The 18,857-nt window shown below is 39.5% G+C and overlaps 1 protein-coding gene across 3 annotated transcripts in view; it reads left to right on the top strand.

Annotated features, from left to right (window-relative positions):
- Positions 1 to 18,857, top strand: part of ZSWIM8 (zinc finger SWIM-type containing 8) — a 63,159-nt gene that overhangs the window by 12,908 nt on the left and 31,394 nt on the right. For all 3 annotated transcript variants that reach the window (XM_037400557.1, XM_037400558.1, XM_037400555.1), the window contains exons 2-3: positions 11,818 to 11,971; positions 13,106 to 13,200. In XM_037400557.1, coding sequence (XP_037256454.1) covers positions 11,818 to 11,971; positions 13,106 to 13,200 — 249 coding nt within the window. The remainder of the gene's footprint in view (positions 1 to 11,817; positions 11,972 to 13,105; positions 13,201 to 18,857) is intronic.

Below are 18,857 nucleotides of genomic sequence, written 5' to 3'. Positions count from 1 at the left end.
GGCAAAAAGCTGGTTAGAGATTAATTTTGCATGTAATACTCAAGGATGGATACTAATGGTAGAGAGCAGCTCATTCAGGAGTAGAGGCTCCATGGTGTTTTGTGTGACTTCCTCTTGGCGTCTGAAAACACATCAGTACTTCTTGATAGAGATTGAGCCTCAGCTGTGATGCAGTCTGACTTTTCGATGATTGTTTATGTTCCATTGTCTATATTCAGAAAAATATCTTGTCCCTCTTGGTCTTTATAGTTTGTTTTCTTTTTTTTGTTGTAGCCTACTGGAGATAATTTTGAATTTTCAGCTTTTAGAATACCTTTTGTGGGGCAGAAGTAGGAGTAACTGGTGGTATGAGCCTTGCTTCTAGGGAAGGGGAGCTGTTTGGTGCCTGTGCTCTGAGTACACCATCCCGATTATGCAGTATGCTTTCTGCACGGGGTGAGGGAGCGACGAGTAACAGTGCAGGGGAAATTACTTGCCTGAAGCTGATCTGCTTCATCAGCTGTAGAGTTATTCTGAATGCAAGCTGCCCATTTTGTCACGAAACCTTGGCCAGCACTGGCATGAATACAATGTTCTGTAGCACTGTCTGCCTTGCTTTACAAAAATCTGCTGTTCATTTTAGGATTTCTAACAGCTGTCGATTGCTTGCCCAGGCTGCTCTTTTTTTGAAATCAATTCCTTTTTTTTAGGGAAGGAAATGGAAGGGTGTTTGGATTAAGAATTTTCTTGTCTGAAATAACAGGAGGTTTTCATGTTGTGGATGCTGTATTGCCTGCCTAATGCTGGTATTACGGTTGTGGGATCTCTGTCATGTTGGAGTGGGCGAGAGTTTAGAAAAGAGCTTACCGACATTTTGCTCTTGAGATGCAGAGCTTATGAAGAGACAAATAGATCTCATCAGCATAAGGCATCAGCATAACATCGAATACTTCAGTTTCATTGGCACAGCCCTGTGCAGAAGATTTTCACAGTTACTGCATAGGAGAAGCAGTAGAATTAAATGGAAAATACACCTTTCTGATCTGGATTTGACTTGTGTGTGGAGAGGTTCTGACATTTGTTCAGAGCAGATGTTTTCTGTAGGTAGTTGTACATGCTTGCAACAGAATCTTATGTGAACCATGAGGCAGAACTTAAGTGACCAGGATCTTGGGAATTAAGAGTTTAGTGACGGAGGAATGAGCTGATGTTTTTGTTCTGGAGTCACGAAACCAAATAATGAATTTTGGTTTAATCTTTATTTCCCTCCCCCATCAAACATCTCTTTGGTTACCAAATATAACTTGTAGCTTTCCACCTTCACCTTGTCCTGATGTTCTGAAGACTTGATTCAAGTGTTCTTGGTTTTTCTAGAGATCTGGTGTCTAATGTTGTAAGAGTGTTGTAGCTATGACGTTTTAAGGATGTAAGGAAGACAAATCTGAAAGGAAAGAAGGGAAACCTGTTCTTCAGCCAGCTGACCTTCGGAGTGCAGAAAAAGTTTTCACATGTGCAGCTCTTCTGTCTACTAATTGCAGAGGACCTTTGAGGCATGATTATACAGCTGGTTGTCTGCTTAACAATTAAAGTTTACTTGGGCATATTGAAACTCTTTAGTCATGTTTACCAGTGGTGAAAGGAGGAATAACGTGATGGGGTGGTTATTTTCCTTATCAACATCTTATGATGCTCTGGAAAGAGGATTCCTTCAGATATTTTGCTTTTTGAAAGCGTTCCTGCTGACATACGAAACTGCAGACAAAGCTGGGAGGAGTAGAAGCAAGAAGCTGCTCCAAGAAACTGTATTGAGAAGTTTGCCTCCATCTTTACGTACATTGTAGCCTCTTGCCATGAGGAGCTGTTTTTTGCCACATTTTTGAAAAAATCCTGTAGCAGAAAGCATTGGCCTTTTTCTTCCCACATAGGTCTGCTCAGCAGTACCAAGCACCCTAGATTTCCCCTGGTAATGCCAGTACTACGTTATTTGGTTAAATTGTAATTTCTCCCTATTGATTAAGTTGTCACATGAGTAACAGTATCCCCACTGGCTGTTGTTGCAGCAGGATTATGGTAGACACTGATACTTTGTGGTATGAAATAATGTTTCTGCATCATTTTGTGGAAGTTTCCAAAACAAAATTGTGTTTGGATTGTCTGGCAAGGTGATCTGAGTAGCTGATCTGGCAGTCCTTGTGTGGCTCGGGGTCTCATCTGGTGTGGCATGGGGGCTAGAAGGTCTGATTCTCAGGGAAGAAGCCTCATGGAGAGAGTGTGGGAGGAAAACCGAACCATTTCCTCACAAATCTCTGGAAATTCAGGGAAAGTAAATACTGCATTTATCAGTGTGCGCCATGCAGGCTAACATGAGAGTCCCTACTATTCATCTGGGTCTGCTTGATTGTTTTAGCTTTAAAAGGAGGGGCACGGGGAACTAGAGCACTGTGGAGAAAGCCTTTCTGAAGTTGCATCATGACTGCTTTGTACAGCATTAGAAGGTTTTGCTACTGGTAGAAGGTTTTTGCTAACAGGAAGAAATGACGAATTACTGTAGGGAAGGTTGAGACATGGCTGTGGGATTTTTGGCAACTCTTACTGATCTAAAGTCTTAGTGGGTTAGGACTCTTGGACCTTACACACAGGTGCTGCATTTTCTAAGTTTTAGTTCTCAGATCAATTATTGCTTAGCATTATAAAGCCTCACCAGTTTTCTTTATGTAGGGCTTTTTGGTGCCTCAAGGAATCTTGTGGAAGTGTCACCAGGAGTTGGCATAATACTTGATGACTTTATGATTAAAAAGGTGTAGCTTTAAAAATAATACTACAAAGGTGAAATACTTTTTATCTCAGTGTAATATTGAAACAGCAAGAGTTGAGCTGAGTGTGTGGGATCCCTCCTCTGTTAGGTGCTCAGATTCTCTAACAAAAATTGTGTTGGGATGCAGTCTCCATGCTTGATGTTAGCAAGATTGTGATGCCATTTCTCCACAGGTGAGCAAAGTTAAGTCAGCTGGGTTTTGGTTGTTTTTTTAACTCTGTATGCATGCAAAGAGTGAGTGTAGGAAACCACCATGAAATGGGTTTGTCAGAAATGTTTTTTTAAAGTAATTCAGATGACCTGAAGGGGAACTGCAAGCCTTAACAGGTTTAATTTAAAATTACTGACACTTGAAAAAGACCAGCCCACTCATCCACTCCAAATCCACAATGTGATTTAGTATTGTATTCTGCAAATCTACAGGGCTTGTGTGCAAATAAAATATGAGGGGTTTTTTGTTGTTGTTATTTTGATGTATTTTAAGGTCTGTCTTATAGAGGAAACTAATTCTTGCTTCCTAAAATGTCTTGAAGGCAGAAGTCATGGTGTCAGGATATGTTTATGCAGTCAGCCAAATAATATACTTCTCCCTTTTGAAGGCAAATGTAAATACAGCAACAAAAAGATAGTCTGAGCCATGAAATATTTTGACTTACATGTATGAGCTGTTTGTGATGTAGCGTTAAGCAATTTTCAGAAATCAAATTGAGCTGAAATTTGACTCTGTACTATGGCTTTTGCTGTAGATGACGGAGACTTTGGTGGTGAATTGGACACCCTCCTGTGATAAAACAAACCTTTTTGGACTGGATTGAAGAAAAAAAAAAAAGCCATTCTTAAAACATTGTGATGGTTGTAACAGAATTTGTGTAGTAACCGTTGCTGCAGTTTGTCAGTTAAGCGTGAGGTTTCTGGACCATAATCTGCCCATCTGGATTTTTATTTTTAACAGTTTTTGGCTATGAATCTCATCAGTCTTATCCAGTAAATGCTAATGAAAAAGTTCTGTTGCTTATTTGTCTTCTCAACTGTTTTGTACATAAAAATGTCATTCTGTGGCTTAGGGCTGATGTAGGCCTCCCCTCAATTCTTCTTTTTGCTTTCAATGTGGTCTTATATATGTCTGGTTTTGCTACCCTGTGACATTATTTTCAGTGTAATTTCACTGCTGCAAAATGGTTATGGGATCCAGATAGAGTTGTGTAACTCTAGCTGAGGAAATAAGAGGTATGAAAAAGTCTTGTAAACACAGATCCCATTAGAGTTTTTAATACTGTTAGTAAGCTTATGAGGGTAGTAGCAGTGGAGGAGGAGGAAGAAAACAGCAAATGAGAAGCAGACCTGCTCTTAAATAAAAACAAAAGATACTTAGTTGATAACTTTCCTTCCTGAGAGTTCTGCACTATTGACAGGCAGTAAGAAGGGTAATGTGCAAATTTAACAAGTGAATTACATAGGTAGAAAACCACAACTGAGTAACCCTGATAGTTCTTTGTTTGCTTTATCCTGTGAGCAAATGCATGTGCTAGTGATTCAAACTGAATTTTGATTTCTTCTCTGGAGCATTTTGCTTGTTCGTTGATCATTTAGTTCTCTCTAGGGCTATGTTTTCAGTTAGAAAAAAAAAAAAAGTGTGTGTGTGTATTTTCATTCTTGCACAGTGACAATACCATCCTGCCATACAACCCTAGTGGAGAAAGCTGTATTTTTAGAGTTTTTCCTGTGGCTAACTTTGCCTGAAATACCTGATGATTGCATTACAGTGCCCTGTCCTTGCTGGCTTTCTAGATCTGTACTTGCTAGCCTGTTATAAGAACATTTTAAAAATATAAAAACATTGAGAGAAAACCAAAGGAGCTCTCAAGTCAGAATGCTCCCCCCAGTCATCTTTTCTGAGCAAGCCTGATGAACCATCAATCAGCGGCAGTGTTTGTAGCATCCTTTCTCCATTGCTTGATCCCTATTTTTGTCTTATTTAACCTTCTTGGTCTGTCACAGTGTGTGAAAAACTCACACAGACGAATTCCACCAAAGGCTACTGTTCTGCATTTGTTGTTGGAGCTGGCTTTGTGAAGGCTTAGGTGTTTTGCAGGGAATTGGTTTGCAGCGGGTAGTATCGGAGAAACAAACAGCTGAAACCTTATTCTGACTTGGTACAGCAGGTGTTCTGGTGTAAAGGACTTGTTTATTTTCTTAAGATTGGCACTGCCTGAATACTTGAGGAACCAGGAACAGGTATCTTCAGACTGGTTTCCTTAGTCTGTAAAAGGAAAATAAACTACTTTTTAGCAGTATTGTGGTTTGCTTGATTTTTACAAGGAATGTTGTGGATTTTTTTCTTTCACTATAAATTAGCATGGAATTACTAATCTGAAGCAGAGGAATGCTAACTGAGGACAGCTGGGAGTCAGTATTTGAATATTGCACTATGTCTTCAGCTTTTCAGATGCTTCATTCTGCACGTAGTCAAGCTAGACCAGGACTGGGTATGGATGCAGGTCCTTGTGTCTGTTCAGCTGTCAGGGTCTGACGTTGCAGGGTCCTGGTTCAGTCTTGGGGTCCTCACCCCTGGGCTTGCCAGTTTGGTTTCTTCTCTTGAATTGTGTTTGGGGCAAGAAAATTCATTCTTGGTGCCTGTTCAGTATTTGGCATGTCTGCTGGGCTGCCGCAAAAGCACCCATTAGCTCTAATTGTGCTGAAGCAATTTGTGATGTGTGTGCTATGAACACAACTTAGACCAGCTACCGTGATTCAAGGGAAATGCGTTACTAATTGTAAGAAACAGAATACAGTCCTGAAAGAAGGCATCTTGAGTGAGATTTTTCTTCATTACCTAATGTGCTTTATTAGATAGTCAACTCTCGGCTTGTCTATCTCATCTTTCTTCTGCTGCATGGTGTAGCTTCATAGTTGCTCCAGCTGTTCATCTGTGAGCTGTTACAACAGAATTTTCTCATGCTGTTCAGTTCAGTTTGAACTCTTTTATCCCAAATATTCTCTCCCCTCACTCTGACCCATTTTGGCACAGGTGTTTAAAGGTGAATGCTTCTTCTGTTGTTTCAAGTGCTTTTATGTTATCTCTCTGTACATTTAAATCTGTTGCCTATTTCAGTTGGGGTGTTCATGGTAAGTATTTAGTTTCCTTCTGGAGCTTGGTGGTTGTGGTTCAGTACTTCATGTGTTCCAACTAAAGTCTTCATATGTTCCAAGTCTTAAGGCACAGACTAGAGCAGTTGCAATATTTCTTCTACTCAAATGGAGAACTTTTCCTTTACATCTCTGAAAACACAGCTATCGTTTTTGTGACTGCACTATGAAGCTTAGATTTTGTTGTGCTTAGTCTGATTTGCTCCTCAGAGTGTAATCCCAAGACTATTAGAGGATGCTCTTCATATTCCACCATTTCTATGTATTATGTACTTGTGCATTGTAGGTGTGCTGAGTTTTTTAATAATGTTGCCTGAAGTTTGGGAGGTTGTATGGGACAGGTATTAGCTACCCATCTCACAAGTCTGTGCTTGGAAGCCACAAAGGAGCAAATGGGCAGAAATGTACCCTTACTGCTTACATAGGCTGCAAGTATATCAGGTCAACACTTCTGACGAGATTCCCTTTCTGATCACTTCATAGGGCTGGGACCTACCTGGGCAAAATGTTAATGTGACAGAAAAATGACTGGTGGTGGGGTGTCTGTGACCCATTGAATCAGTTCTGCCCTTAACTGAACGCCTTGTGGACAGAGCTTTGGAAGAGAAATGCTTTTGAAGGAAAATATCTTATTTTCAAACTTTTGCAACATGCTTCTGTTACATACCATGTGTCTTCTCCTCAGTTCAGAGGTGAATTTTGTTTATTTTTAAAAACACATGTAATGTTTTTTATAGGATGTTGATTATGTGGTAAAATAAGCAATGGCCTAAATACCTTGGATCTAATTTATGTGAAATGAAAAGTAAATTTGTAATTAAAAAGCTCATGTTTCATTTTGCAATGTTCACCTTGGGGAACTTTTTTTAAAGTTACAATCAGAGTATTTGTCTCTGAGTATTACAGAGTTGAAGACAAAGGTGAAGTTTTCTGATGTTTCTTGCAGAGTTTGAGACTTGAAGGAATATATTCCTTTGGCCTGTACTTCTTAAAGACATCAACTCTGAGAATAAATTTCTAGGAAGGAAAAAAGAACAAGAGAATAAAGTAAAACCAACACCAGAATTTTAGACATAAATGTAAAAAAAATAGAAAACAGCAAGAAACCAAATAATTTTGAAGAGTTTTTATTTAGCTATGTTACGGTTAAATGTAATGCTTGCTCTGCTTGCCTGTATCTGAGAATTCTTAGCACTTTTTGGTTTTCAAGGGTATCAGAGAGAGAATATATCACTGACCTAAGAGACACTTTACTGATAGGCGCTCAACAAAATAAAATGAGCAGAAATGCTTAAAGTGCGTTCTACAGTAACAGAATTCTCTTTCTACATGGCAAATCCTTTAAAAAGCAATGTAATAGTTAACCATTTTAAAAACGATGTTAGTAGAACAGGTTTTATAACACCCCCACGTACCTCCTTCACTGGTCAAGATTGCACTCTGATTATTTCCTGTTAGTTTTTCTTCTCACTTTAGCTTTTGATACCAGAAGTGCTTCACTTAATTTTCTTCATCTCCTTATTCAGAGTACAGTCGTATTACTTTGTTCCGCTCTGTTACGTTTTGGACTGAAGCCAGCGGGAAAGGTGAGGGGAAATGTGAGATGGGGGCCAGGGGATGGCTATAAAATCAAAGCTATAGACATGTCTCTAAAAAGATAATGAAGCCTAACGTGCCGGTTTTCTTAAGGTATATATAATAAAAGCAATGCATCCTGTCTTTGCACTGTGCCTTGTCTGTTGCTGTGAGATTTGTTCACTTGCATTTGTATTTATTCAGTTACATAGAGTTTCTTTTTAGGATGTGTGTCAAATGAAAGTAACCTAATGGAAATAATGTAATTAGATAACAAATACATTCATTGCTTGGTCCAGTTGGTTTTCCTTTCAGATCCATTTAATAACTCTTTGGTATTCTCATGGCCCCTGTTTTGTGGATTATTCAAGCAGATTTGTCTATCATAGAAACTCATTTATTGTACTGAAGGAGTAATAGCTCAGTTGGAACATGACCTGTTTTTATGACTAATTGTTGACTGCAGCTTGTTACAACCTACCCTGTATTAGGAAAGCTTAAGCAATGTGGCTACTGTGTCAGTAAGCCCTGCTGGGACAGAAGTTGTTTCCACTGATGAAAATGCATGTTTGTGTGCATAGCTTGTGTTGGATGTTTTGGGGTTAAGGGTTGGGGTTTGGTGTTTTTTTTTGTTGTTGTTCCAGCAGAAATAATTATGTCTATGCCAGAGTTTTAGCTGTTACAAAATGGCTATAAAAATCAAACCTGTAATTTACATAAAACAGTACCAAAAGGGTAGGATAATCCCCATCAAAGCTGCGTGTTTCACATGGCAGTAAACAGATCGAGATGTGATTTGTTCAAAATGGTTTGGATATGCTTGATCCTGCTTCTCACGTAGGAGGTATAGATGAGATGGCCCCTCAAAATCCCTTCCTGACCTGGGTTTTGCTAGGCGTTTAACCTGTAAGTGAGAATGGTTTGAGGTTGCTTATGCTTTGCCTGTGACTTTATTCTTCCAAGACTTGAAATTATTCCTTTGTTCTGCCTGGGTCATCATGTCTGCTTCCCAAGAGGAAGCACTGATTTTTTGCTAGTTTTGCTCCACAATTTAAAATGATCTTCTGCCTTGGATAGATTTGTCTTCCAGATTTGTCAGTTTTGTATTACATCTTTGATTTCACTACTGTATTGTTTTTTATATTAAATTTGCAATCTTCCTTGCTGTCCTTAACTTTTCTTTCTGAGCAGAAGCTGTGATGCTTTCTCCTTTCCTTTATTAGCAATTTTTTTTTTCTTGCCCAAATTTATTATAGGACCGGAGAGTACCTTTTATCTGTTTTATTGATAATACCTTTTGATACATCTAGGTAAGAATCCACCAACCCTGGATTTGTGTACCTAGAGATAAACATTGAGAATGGTTCTCTCTTTGTTTAAGACTCAAAGGAGAGTATTCAGAGTCGATTTTAAGCACGCAACTCAGGCTGTCCTGCTGACTGTACAGGAGGCCTAAGGGGAAAAGACCCTCTGATGATCCCTAAGTGTCTTACCTTGGTTACATAGGGCACTAGCCCTTGGAAACTTAGGGCAGCTTAACTTCGTAATTTTGGTGTTTGTTTTGTGTGCCAAGTTAGCTACTGTGAATTCACTTGCCCTCAAAGTATCATTGAAAAATTATTTTCTACTTTTCAGTTATTTTCTACTATTTCTTTTCCATGTCTCTTTTTCCTTGTAGAAAATTCAGTGTTTTAGAAAGATGCATGGTTTTATAGATAAGGTCATTGCTTTTTAGATTATTTTTTCCCCCACCAGGTTTTACTGCTTTCACCTGATTCTGAAAAAGTCTGGGCCATGTGCTGTGCCCGTCCGACTGTGGGTTATGACACACCAGATAATTGGCCACCTGTCTTCTGATTACTGCTAACACAGTACAGCTGCTGAATCAGTTAATAAGTTCAACACCAAGTCAGCCTGTTACCTTAGTTCGCTGTGTAAAACCATTGAAATCGAGCTGGCCGACTTGTGCTGGAGCAGGTGAGGAGAGCTCATGTTGTCTTCCCAGTTTGAAGAAATGCTTTCTCAGGAGAGGTAATTTCAGTAACACTTGTCAAAGTATTTTTCTTGAGCTAGTTTAGTTTAGCATGAGCGAGAACAGCCACGTTATGTAATAGAGAGGTTGAGGGGCGATTGCAATGATCGTACTACTGCTCCTAGTACCAGTACTACTCTACTAGTACCACTGAGACCTAGTAACTGTGTGTGTGTCCTAGTCCGTTGCAACAGTAAAATATTTTTTAAGAGTAAGGTGTACTGATAAAATAATAAACAGAATGCATTTGCTTTTGTTGCTTTTGTCTGTCTTTAGCATTTCTAATCTAATCTTCTAAACCCAGCATCAAATCCTTGTAAAAAGGAATACCATGTAGGCTGCAGGCTCACAGCTCTTCGAAGAATGTGCAGGTGTTTCACCTGGTAGTGAAGTCTTTTTTGAGTCTTGTACCTTGTAGAAGCTGTTTAGGTTTTATCTCTTTTCTAGTGTTGTGTAATGAAAGACTTGGATGAAGTGCCTCTATACAGAAAGTGCAGTTAAAACCGCAAGAAATACCTCTGCTTTCATTGCTCAGAGGAATTTCAAGCGCTGAAGTGTCTCAGTTTGGACTTTCTGTGGTATCTCCTACTACTGTACTAGCAGCAATGATATTTAGGTTGGCTATGTTGCACTAATTAAAAACAGTATTTTGTTTTGTATTGTGACGAATTAAAAACAGTAAATTTTTTTAGTGACTTGATAAAAGCTGTACACCTGTTCTGGTTGTCAGAAGTGGAAATCTGATGACTTTTCTGCCAAAATCTTGTTTATTTGCTAGCTGTAGAGAAAGGGACGCTCTACTTTTCTGTCGTTTTTCATTTTACAATCTGCTACTTTCACATTTGTGCATGGGATTATAGCACTGTAAAACAGAGGCTCTGTCTATAACATAGAGTGAAAGTCACTGGTGATGGAGAAACAATCCTGACGGTAAAAGACTGACTCTATTTGGGAGATGGGTGTGCTGCCTAATGAATCTAATTTCACTGCAATCAAAAAATCATAAATGTGGATGTTTGAGAACTATTTCCCTTCCATATTTATGTAATCCTTCCACTTTGACAGGTCTGCTTGGTACTGGGGGAGTTGTTGGCTGCTTTGCTGTGTGCGTGTGCTTTCAAAGCCCTCTCCTTCCCTGTCTGTTTCCCAGCTGTTCCGACTGGAGGTTGTCTCTAGGCAGAGGGTGAGAAAGCACTTACTGACATCAGGGCTTAAGTTTTCCTTTGATATGTTGCCTGGAGGCTGGTGGGGAGGGAAAGCTGAGGGCCAGATTGGTTTACATTCTGGCTTCCAGTGGTGTTTTAGAAGCTGGTTAGGGAGGTGAAGAGACATAACATTGAATATCTGAAACTGAACCAATTAGGCTCTTGGCACCAGGGTTTGGAAGACAGAGGAACCAAGGCTGCTGTGGCGATGGATCAGGAAGTGATCTCAGTGAAGCACCGAGGTGCTTGCAGATAAGGCAAGTCTGGCATTTTGTATGGAGTGTAATCCAGCTCAGAGTGAAGCAGAAACATAAGACTCCCATAGCCCGATTATAAGAAATCTTCAGCTGCCCTTAAAAATGTAAAAAGTGAAGTTAGTTTGGTAGAAAGGCAGTGGTTAAATGTATTTGCATAAAGCTCTTGGTGCCTTCAGCTAAGACCCTCATGAGCTCAGTGTAGTTAGCACTGGACAAACGTGTGAATTCACAGCTGCTTCTGTAAAGAACTGGAAATATAAAGACAGGTATCATATGAAGGGTGGTGGCGAAGGAAATAAAACAAATACTAATTGAAATTAAAATCTTGCAAACGGTTGAATACTGAATGTTAACAAAAAAGTTGATACTAAGGTTACTGGATAACCTTTCCATTGCCATCTTGTGCATATAGACTGCAATAGTTCTCTGCGCAATCACCTGGTGTTCACAGGATGTTGCTGCCATATTCTAACAGAAATGTATGAAAAATACTTGGTTACCTTAAGTTTTGGTAAAAGGCTTCAGTTTTGTCAGGAGACAAAGTTGAAGTCACTGATGTCTGCTTGGCTAACGTAGCTTTCCTGACAAACTTTTTTGGGAATGTGTACCCATGCCCTTAGGGGGCTGAAAACGAACGTGAAGTTGGCAGGCAGTCCTTCAGAAAATTTCTGTGCTACTTTTTGTCTATCTGAATTGGTCCTTGAGCTTGGTGAGAGAAGTGGAAGAACTCCCTGCTCCCGTCTCTTTAGCCTCTCATGAGTTTTATTCTTTGAATGGCTAAGTGCATTTTGCTTCTTGTCTCGTTAGATGGGTTGGTGATCCCATTGGTGGAACTGTCTGCAAAACAGGTTGCATTTCACATTCCATTCGAGGTGGTGGAGAAGGTTTATCCTCCAGTGCCCGAGCAACTGCAGCTTCGAATCGCTTTCTGGAGTTTCCCAGAAAATGAGGAAGATATCAGGTAACGAATACTATTTCATTGATACTTCAGGAAAAGTTCTGTTCACTGCGAGAGAATTGTTGCCCATTTGATATCCGTTATATTTGCTGCTTCTGCTGTTCTCATGTGTGTTTTGTAATATGTGGATGGATTACTGTGTGATATGCTATGATACGGGGTTTTATTTCAGGGTGAGCTGCCCTGCACGCATCCCAGGAAAAGCATGTACACATGCAAGTTTTATGTGTAAATGACAGCAGAATAAATGCACCCTTTAGTTTGCCTGATAGTAACTATTCTGTAGAGTTTTGTCCTTACGTTATTCTTAAGCGGTCTTTCCAGTTTAAATCTATTGCTTGAGTCAAGAGCTTTAACTGGGCTCAGAAATTTCTGGGGAGGACTGGCTTAGGGTGCTGTGCAAGCCTTTTGTTGGTGCAAGTGGGAGAATCGGAATTTGCTGAGTACATCAGTGATCAGAGTGGATACAGTCAGGGATGACTATATTTCTTATGTTTCCACATAAATTGTGTGAGTACATAGTCAAAAACTCGGTGCTTTTAGATCTTTTACCCATGTGTTTATGCTGAAGCTTTTATACTACAGGAGGCCTACCCATGTAAATGCGCATTCAGAATTTTTTTGCAAAGTAGTGATATTACACTCCTTTTAGAAAGAATCATCCTGAAAGTTCTCAGATGCATTCATTTAATGTTCTGGTGTAGATGGTGCTGGTGTGATTTGTAAGATCACCTGTGGGGAATCAGAGCAAGCCAGCTGGTTGTACATGTTCATTACTCTGATGAGCACAGATCTGAAAAAATGGCATGTGAGCCTGCATGTAAATCTTCTGGAAGTACAAGGATTTTTTACTGTGGCATGCTAACGTTGGACCTTAAATTGATTTATACTGTATATAAAACCTTAATTTTAGGGTATGTATGAATTTGTATTTCGGAGCCTTAGTTTGGAATTCCTAGAAGAGCCAGTGGCAATACACAAACCCAGTTAGGAAGAGACTAATGATTTTTATGGCTGAATTGTGATGCAGAAGTGGCGGAAAAGAGCTGGAAACGTCAACAAAGAATTTAAGAAGATAATACTGTGAAGTTTCTAAAAAACTGATTGATCTTGATATGTTATGTGTATCTCTTGCAGATTGTACTCGTGTTTGGCAAATGGCAGTGCAGATGAGTTCCAGCGAGGGGAACAACTGTTCCGGGTGCGGGCTGTCAAAGACCCTCTCCAGATAGGTAAGGACATTGCAGCTCCACGTCTGTAGATATTTCAGATTCCCAAACCCATATCCGCAATGGGACAGCAGTGCTATGACTATGTCTCAAAACAAGCTTTTCTGTCATCCTAGACTAAGCTCCCTGCCCCATATGTTCTTTGTGATGTGGTGAGCTAAATACTGTGTTTATTTCAGCCTCCATCAGCTCAGCTGTGAAACTGAGTGAAAAGCCAGAAATGTTTTGAAAATTAGACCTTTAATCTGACTCAGCATTTTGGAAAAAAAACGTAAATGCCTTTGCCTCCGTAATGCTTAAATTCCACATTGATAAAGAGAACTTGGTTTTTTAGTCATATGATCAAATTAATGCCTTGCCTAAAGTGCATGTATGGCAGAGAGAAAGTTTGCAAGGTTTAATTATTCTTACAACAAAAGGATTGCTTTAATAATACAACTAAAAATACTACTTGTAGTATTTTGGCAAAGCAAATCCCTGTTTTAAAACAGTGGGTTTTATTGCTTCTCCTCACTTCTCATGTTCTTTTTATGTTTTATGGCTGTAGAAACTAATCTTAAAGAATTGGACTCTGGATTTTTCATTAAAGCCTTCTGAAGTAAAGAAAAACATTGAGCTGGCTTTTCCAGTGTCAGCTGTTAGGAAGGCATTATGTGAAGTAAAGACACTGGTATGTCAAGGTGGGCCATGTCAATCTAACGCAGACGTATTGGGTTTTTCTGCAAGTGTAAGCTTCAGAAATAGAATACTAATTGGCTTGTGGGAACTGAGCCTGGTTGTAATAAGAAAAATGATAATATCAAAAGCTGTGTAATGTTAAGGAGGAAAGTTCCTCTGTTTTCCTGTGATGAGGAATGGAGACTTCTATGGACCTGTTTATTTGCTAGCACCAGTAATACTTAACTCTCAGTGATCAGTGGAATGAATGAAGTTAGGTGAAGAACCCTCAAGAAAGAATGAAAGTGACTTGTACTGTAAAAGTTTGGGGAGAATGAAAGGAGGAGATAGTCATTGAGATAGCAGATTGCAGAAGACTGATGAACTGCTATCTGAATATGGGGTAAAGCATCTGAAAGGATTTTACCTAGTCTGTTGTCTACTGTAGTAACAGTAGCAGGAATTCTTGGGAATGGAAGTGAAGTACTTGCTCATACTTTAGGTATGTTGAGTTGTCAGTGAGACCAGAGAGTAATTTTGGAACATCAACGAAATTGAGCTAAATAGGATTAAACTGACTTTTGAGTGCATTTGTAAGCTCCTGATATCAGGACTGAAATGCTGAGAGACGCCTCTAAGGCATCTGCTGAACTTCAGGAAGGCAAATGTTTGAGAGAGGCAAAATGAGCTAAAATGTAACTGGCTGAAATTCTGTAATTCCTGGGACTTTCACTATGTAAAAGGGCAGAGTATTTAGTATACAGTGGTAGGACTATGCTCAAAACTTGTTTCAATAGTCAATTATAAGGCAAGGAGGTGTAAAGCAGTGTAACTGAGCAAAGGCTAGAAATAGTGCAAACCCTGTGACTGGGGGAGGAATAGGGAAAAAGAGGAGGTGGGAAATGATACAGGGGAGAGGAACTTCTGAAGTACACATATGGCAACTCTGCTTCTTGGCAAAGGATTATGTGCGTGGAAAGGGAAGTAACTCTGTTTAAACAGTAACGTTGTTTCCTCCTTAGTAGAGGAACTTTATCTAATGGAGGGATTTTAACTCCCCGCCCCCCCCCCGCCCCCCATGAGTTGCAGCCCCAAAACTAGGCAGTACAGGTGGGGTGGATATAATTTCAGTTGTCTGCTCCAAATGATTTTAAGGCTTGTGGTTGCATTTTTGACTTTCATATACTGACAAATGGGAAAAAACCCACAGGAAACGAAGCAGCCCTTGAGAGGGGATTTGATTTGGAGGGGGGTTGGGCAGTGCTTTGTGATATTGTGATCGATAGGACAAAGCTTGAAATGTGTTGTGTGCTCTTTTTGTCCCATTTGCCTTTGCAGTATAAGATATGTTTTTGATTTAAACATAAATGAGTAATCTTAATCATCTTGCCCACATGCAAATCCATATCCATAATTTCTGAACAATAGCACCTCTTCATCACATTCCAAAACCCCACTTTTTTATGGTGTTCTACTGTATATACACAAAGAATTGGCTTTTACAGACCTTCTCCTGCGCATTCCCTTTGTAGCAGTCATATACCGGGCTCCTTGCAATGAAGACATTATTGCTGTTCTCAAATAGGTGTGTTGTAGTTGCTGATTTCAGGCACTGACTTTCTATCAATCTCTTAATTTCTTTTTAACAATTGAGGGAGCCAGTAGCAGGTTCATTCTGGGTTCTAACTTTGTATCTCCTTGAGTAGTGTCTCGAGGTCTCTGTTTTTTAGAGATTCTCCTATCTTGGTTTTAAACAAACATGTCCACAATTGCCTTGCGTAGTTGCCTGTCTAAAAGCTTTTGTTCAGCTTTCATTTTCCTATTTCTGTTAGTCCTGAGAAAGTAAGAGAGAAAGTTCTTAAATTCTGTGCAGAGGTGTGTTTGCTGTAATTGTTATAGGGGCATCAGAACTACCAAATGTCAATGAAGAAACCCTGGAACCTGTATTGCAAGAAGTATTCTTAGCAGGGTGTTGTTAACTCATAGGTCACCTAATAAGCAACTGGAATGAAAAGATTTGAGTACCTTGGGGTATTTCAAATTTGTGCATTTCTACCTGAAATCATGAGGACTAATAGGACCTCAGAAAAATTAATAAACAGAACTGGAATTTCACAATAAGTGAGTTTCATGATAAAGTAAATATTAAATGCAAAAGACATTGATGTAGCTAGCCTAAAATTCTGAAAACCAGTGGGGAGCATACATTTCTTTTGAATACTTTTCCTGAAAGATTAAGTTTCAGGGGTAGAGCAGTGAGAAGGATAAGGTATGGACTGAAAAAGAAGTCATCTCTGTTTTGTAGGTCCTAGTCTAAGCAGCAGTTAATTATTTCCAGCTTTTATGTTTGATCAAACCATGTGTCTTAATTGAGTATCAGAGAGGACAGTGTGCTGCTCTCCCTTCCTCACTACATGATAAAACCTGCTTCATGGGTGCAGCAGATCACTCCTGGTGCTCTCTGTGCATAGCTAGTGTGTTTTACAGTGCAGGTACCTGACACATTCTCTGAAGTGTCGGTGCTGGATGCTTGACATATTCTGTGCCTGAGTAGTAAATCTGGTGCTCATAAGAAGTCTAAGATGCGCTTTCTGTGTAGAAAGCCTAAATGCATTCACAGAAGCACCAAGCTTGCTCTGTGCCCACAGTGCATTTAAGAAAAATGGGAGCCAGAGAGGTGAGACTCCTAGCAGAGTGATTCCTCTGGCTGCAGCTCATTCTCGAGGTCTCCTGGGGATGGAGCTTGCTAAGAATAGGGTATAGATTTTGTTTTTTTCTGGTGGGCTACATCCAGTTGCAGAACGAATGCTGCTGGTACATGCAGACATGTTCTTGTAATGTATTGTTATGCATGGAGTAGATAAGCCATTATTAGGCAGTGGGAGCAGGGGATGGGTGGAACAGAAGAACATTCTTGTGGTCTCCATGAGGTGGCCAGGTTGCTCACATATGTGGTAGATGTGATTCTTCACATTTAAGCAGGAGGGTAGGAGCTGTGGTCTGCAGGAAAAGGCAATAGTTGCACTTTGGCTGTAAACAAGTACAATATGATGACCATTTCTTTAAATGGTAGCTTTGGGCTAAAGCATTCTGGAATTGTGCCCCTCATAGTCACCTTTTCAGTCCTTACAGTCTCAGGCTTGTAAGCTGTGCAGCGAACTGAATTGTGGCGTTTTTGCTGGTAAAAGTAACCATTGATTTAATCCAGACTTTTTTCCTGGTATGGTTTCCTGTGCCGTCCCACAAACCGTTGTTCAGTGCAGCAAGGCTGGTGGTGCAGAAGAACTGGGCAGAGCTGCTTGAATTAGCGGTGTCAGTGGCAGACATGTTAATCAAGCTACAGTTTGAGTTGGAGCTTATGATGTGTCTGAAGCTTATATGATATGATGCTGAAGCCCTTACATTTTCTTTGTCACTTTTTATAACTGTTCTTCCCTCTTAGCATTTAATCAGTTATCTGTCTTTATTATACAAATAAAAAATCCATGGTTAGAGCCTGGTAAAAATGTGTAGCTGTGACCCATTCTTCTCTTAACACATTTTGAATACTTCTTTTTCTCAGTGAAACAGAATTGCTACAGTTTCAATTTCTGAAATGCTTAATTTGCTTTTGTGAAAATTAGGGCATTTTGGCATTAGCCTGAGATGCTTCTAGTATGACAGAAGGACTGGCTGAACTGTTTGGGTTATATTATCCAAGTGTGGAACATAAATTAGAACTGTAGCTAGTAATAAGCAGTGCAGTAATTTTGTGTGAATGCCGCCTTTTGTTTTGGTTCTGTTCCAATTGTTAAAATGGCTGAAGAATTTAGGTGGTATTATGTGTACTAATCAAATTAATCACCCACATCAGGAAGAGGATTTGAATTCTGGTGAACAGGAGAAATGAAAAGGTTAAGCAAGGTAAGAGCAAGTTTGTATTGGCACGGGGATTATATTTTGAGGAAGAAATAGCGCACGTTGTTTCAGATGGGATTTAGTCGGTCACATGCACTCCTGAATGCCATCATTATTATAATCTCACAATATCATAATAAAAACTTAGTAGCTTGGATTTATAATGTACTTCCCTGTGCTGACGATGAAGAAACTATTTCAGTCACCTGTCCCAAGCCATATTTTTTTCTCTTAAGGTAGATCGTTGAATTGAATTTTGGTTATGGCTTTGATACCCTTGGTGCTTTCTGTGCTTCATTAAAACTGAATTTCAGATCAGCAGAAAGGTTCTGAGGCTGACAGTCAGTGCTGTAGAGGGTGATCAACTGGTGACAGGGACCTTCAAGACAAGTAGAAGATTCATGCTCCTGATGTTTTTTTCCTGCTTGTAACACATGTGCCTGTGGATAACCGTTATCTGTAGAAGAAAGTGCATTATAGGTACAACTGGTATGCGTTGTACGTGAGTTTACATGAAAACAAGCCTCAATAAAGTTCTTTATCAGCCTGCCTGAAATGAGATTTGTGATTTGTTTCATCACAGATTAATGTGGCTGGATTCATTCAAGTGTGATTGCTGAGATTTCCCTTTTCCCTTGACTTTAGTCTAAGCAAGAGTTTTGTGGGTTTTTTTTTTTTTTTTGCTTTTGGAGTACAAGGTTTATAAAAATGGGATATTTGCAGAATTGCAAGGAAGTATATAATTTTTGAGAAATGGATAGCTTCCGAAGCCACAAAGTGAAACTAAGTGTTCAGGTGTAAGTGTAAAGTTTCCCTGTAAAATTGTGAAAGGTTAGTGACTTGAAAATAATTCTGAAGAAGTCACCTAGCCTGTTCTGCACTGTTGCCAGAGTTAATTAACATAGAAATCATGCCTGAAATATGTATAGTCTAGCTTTGACCCTGTGATCAGAAACCCACGCTTTTCAGTCATGGCTTTATCCAGTTCTTTTCTTCATTAAATATTAATAGAAATAAACATACAGGTAAATGAATGTATTGAAAGCTGCAAGTTTTGAACCTCTTATAGCACATTATGTCTTTCTGCTAATATTCTGCTGTAGCTG

Source organism: Falco rusticolus, chromosome 9 (genome assembly GCF_015220075.1).
Source record: "Falco rusticolus isolate bFalRus1 chromosome 9, bFalRus1.pri, whole genome shotgun sequence".
In the NCBI taxonomy this organism is placed as follows: Eukaryota; Metazoa; Chordata; class Aves; order Falconiformes; family Falconidae; genus Falco; species Falco rusticolus.
The sequence above is the reverse complement of the archived record's forward strand: the minus strand, read 5'-3'. Positions and strand labels throughout refer to the sequence as shown.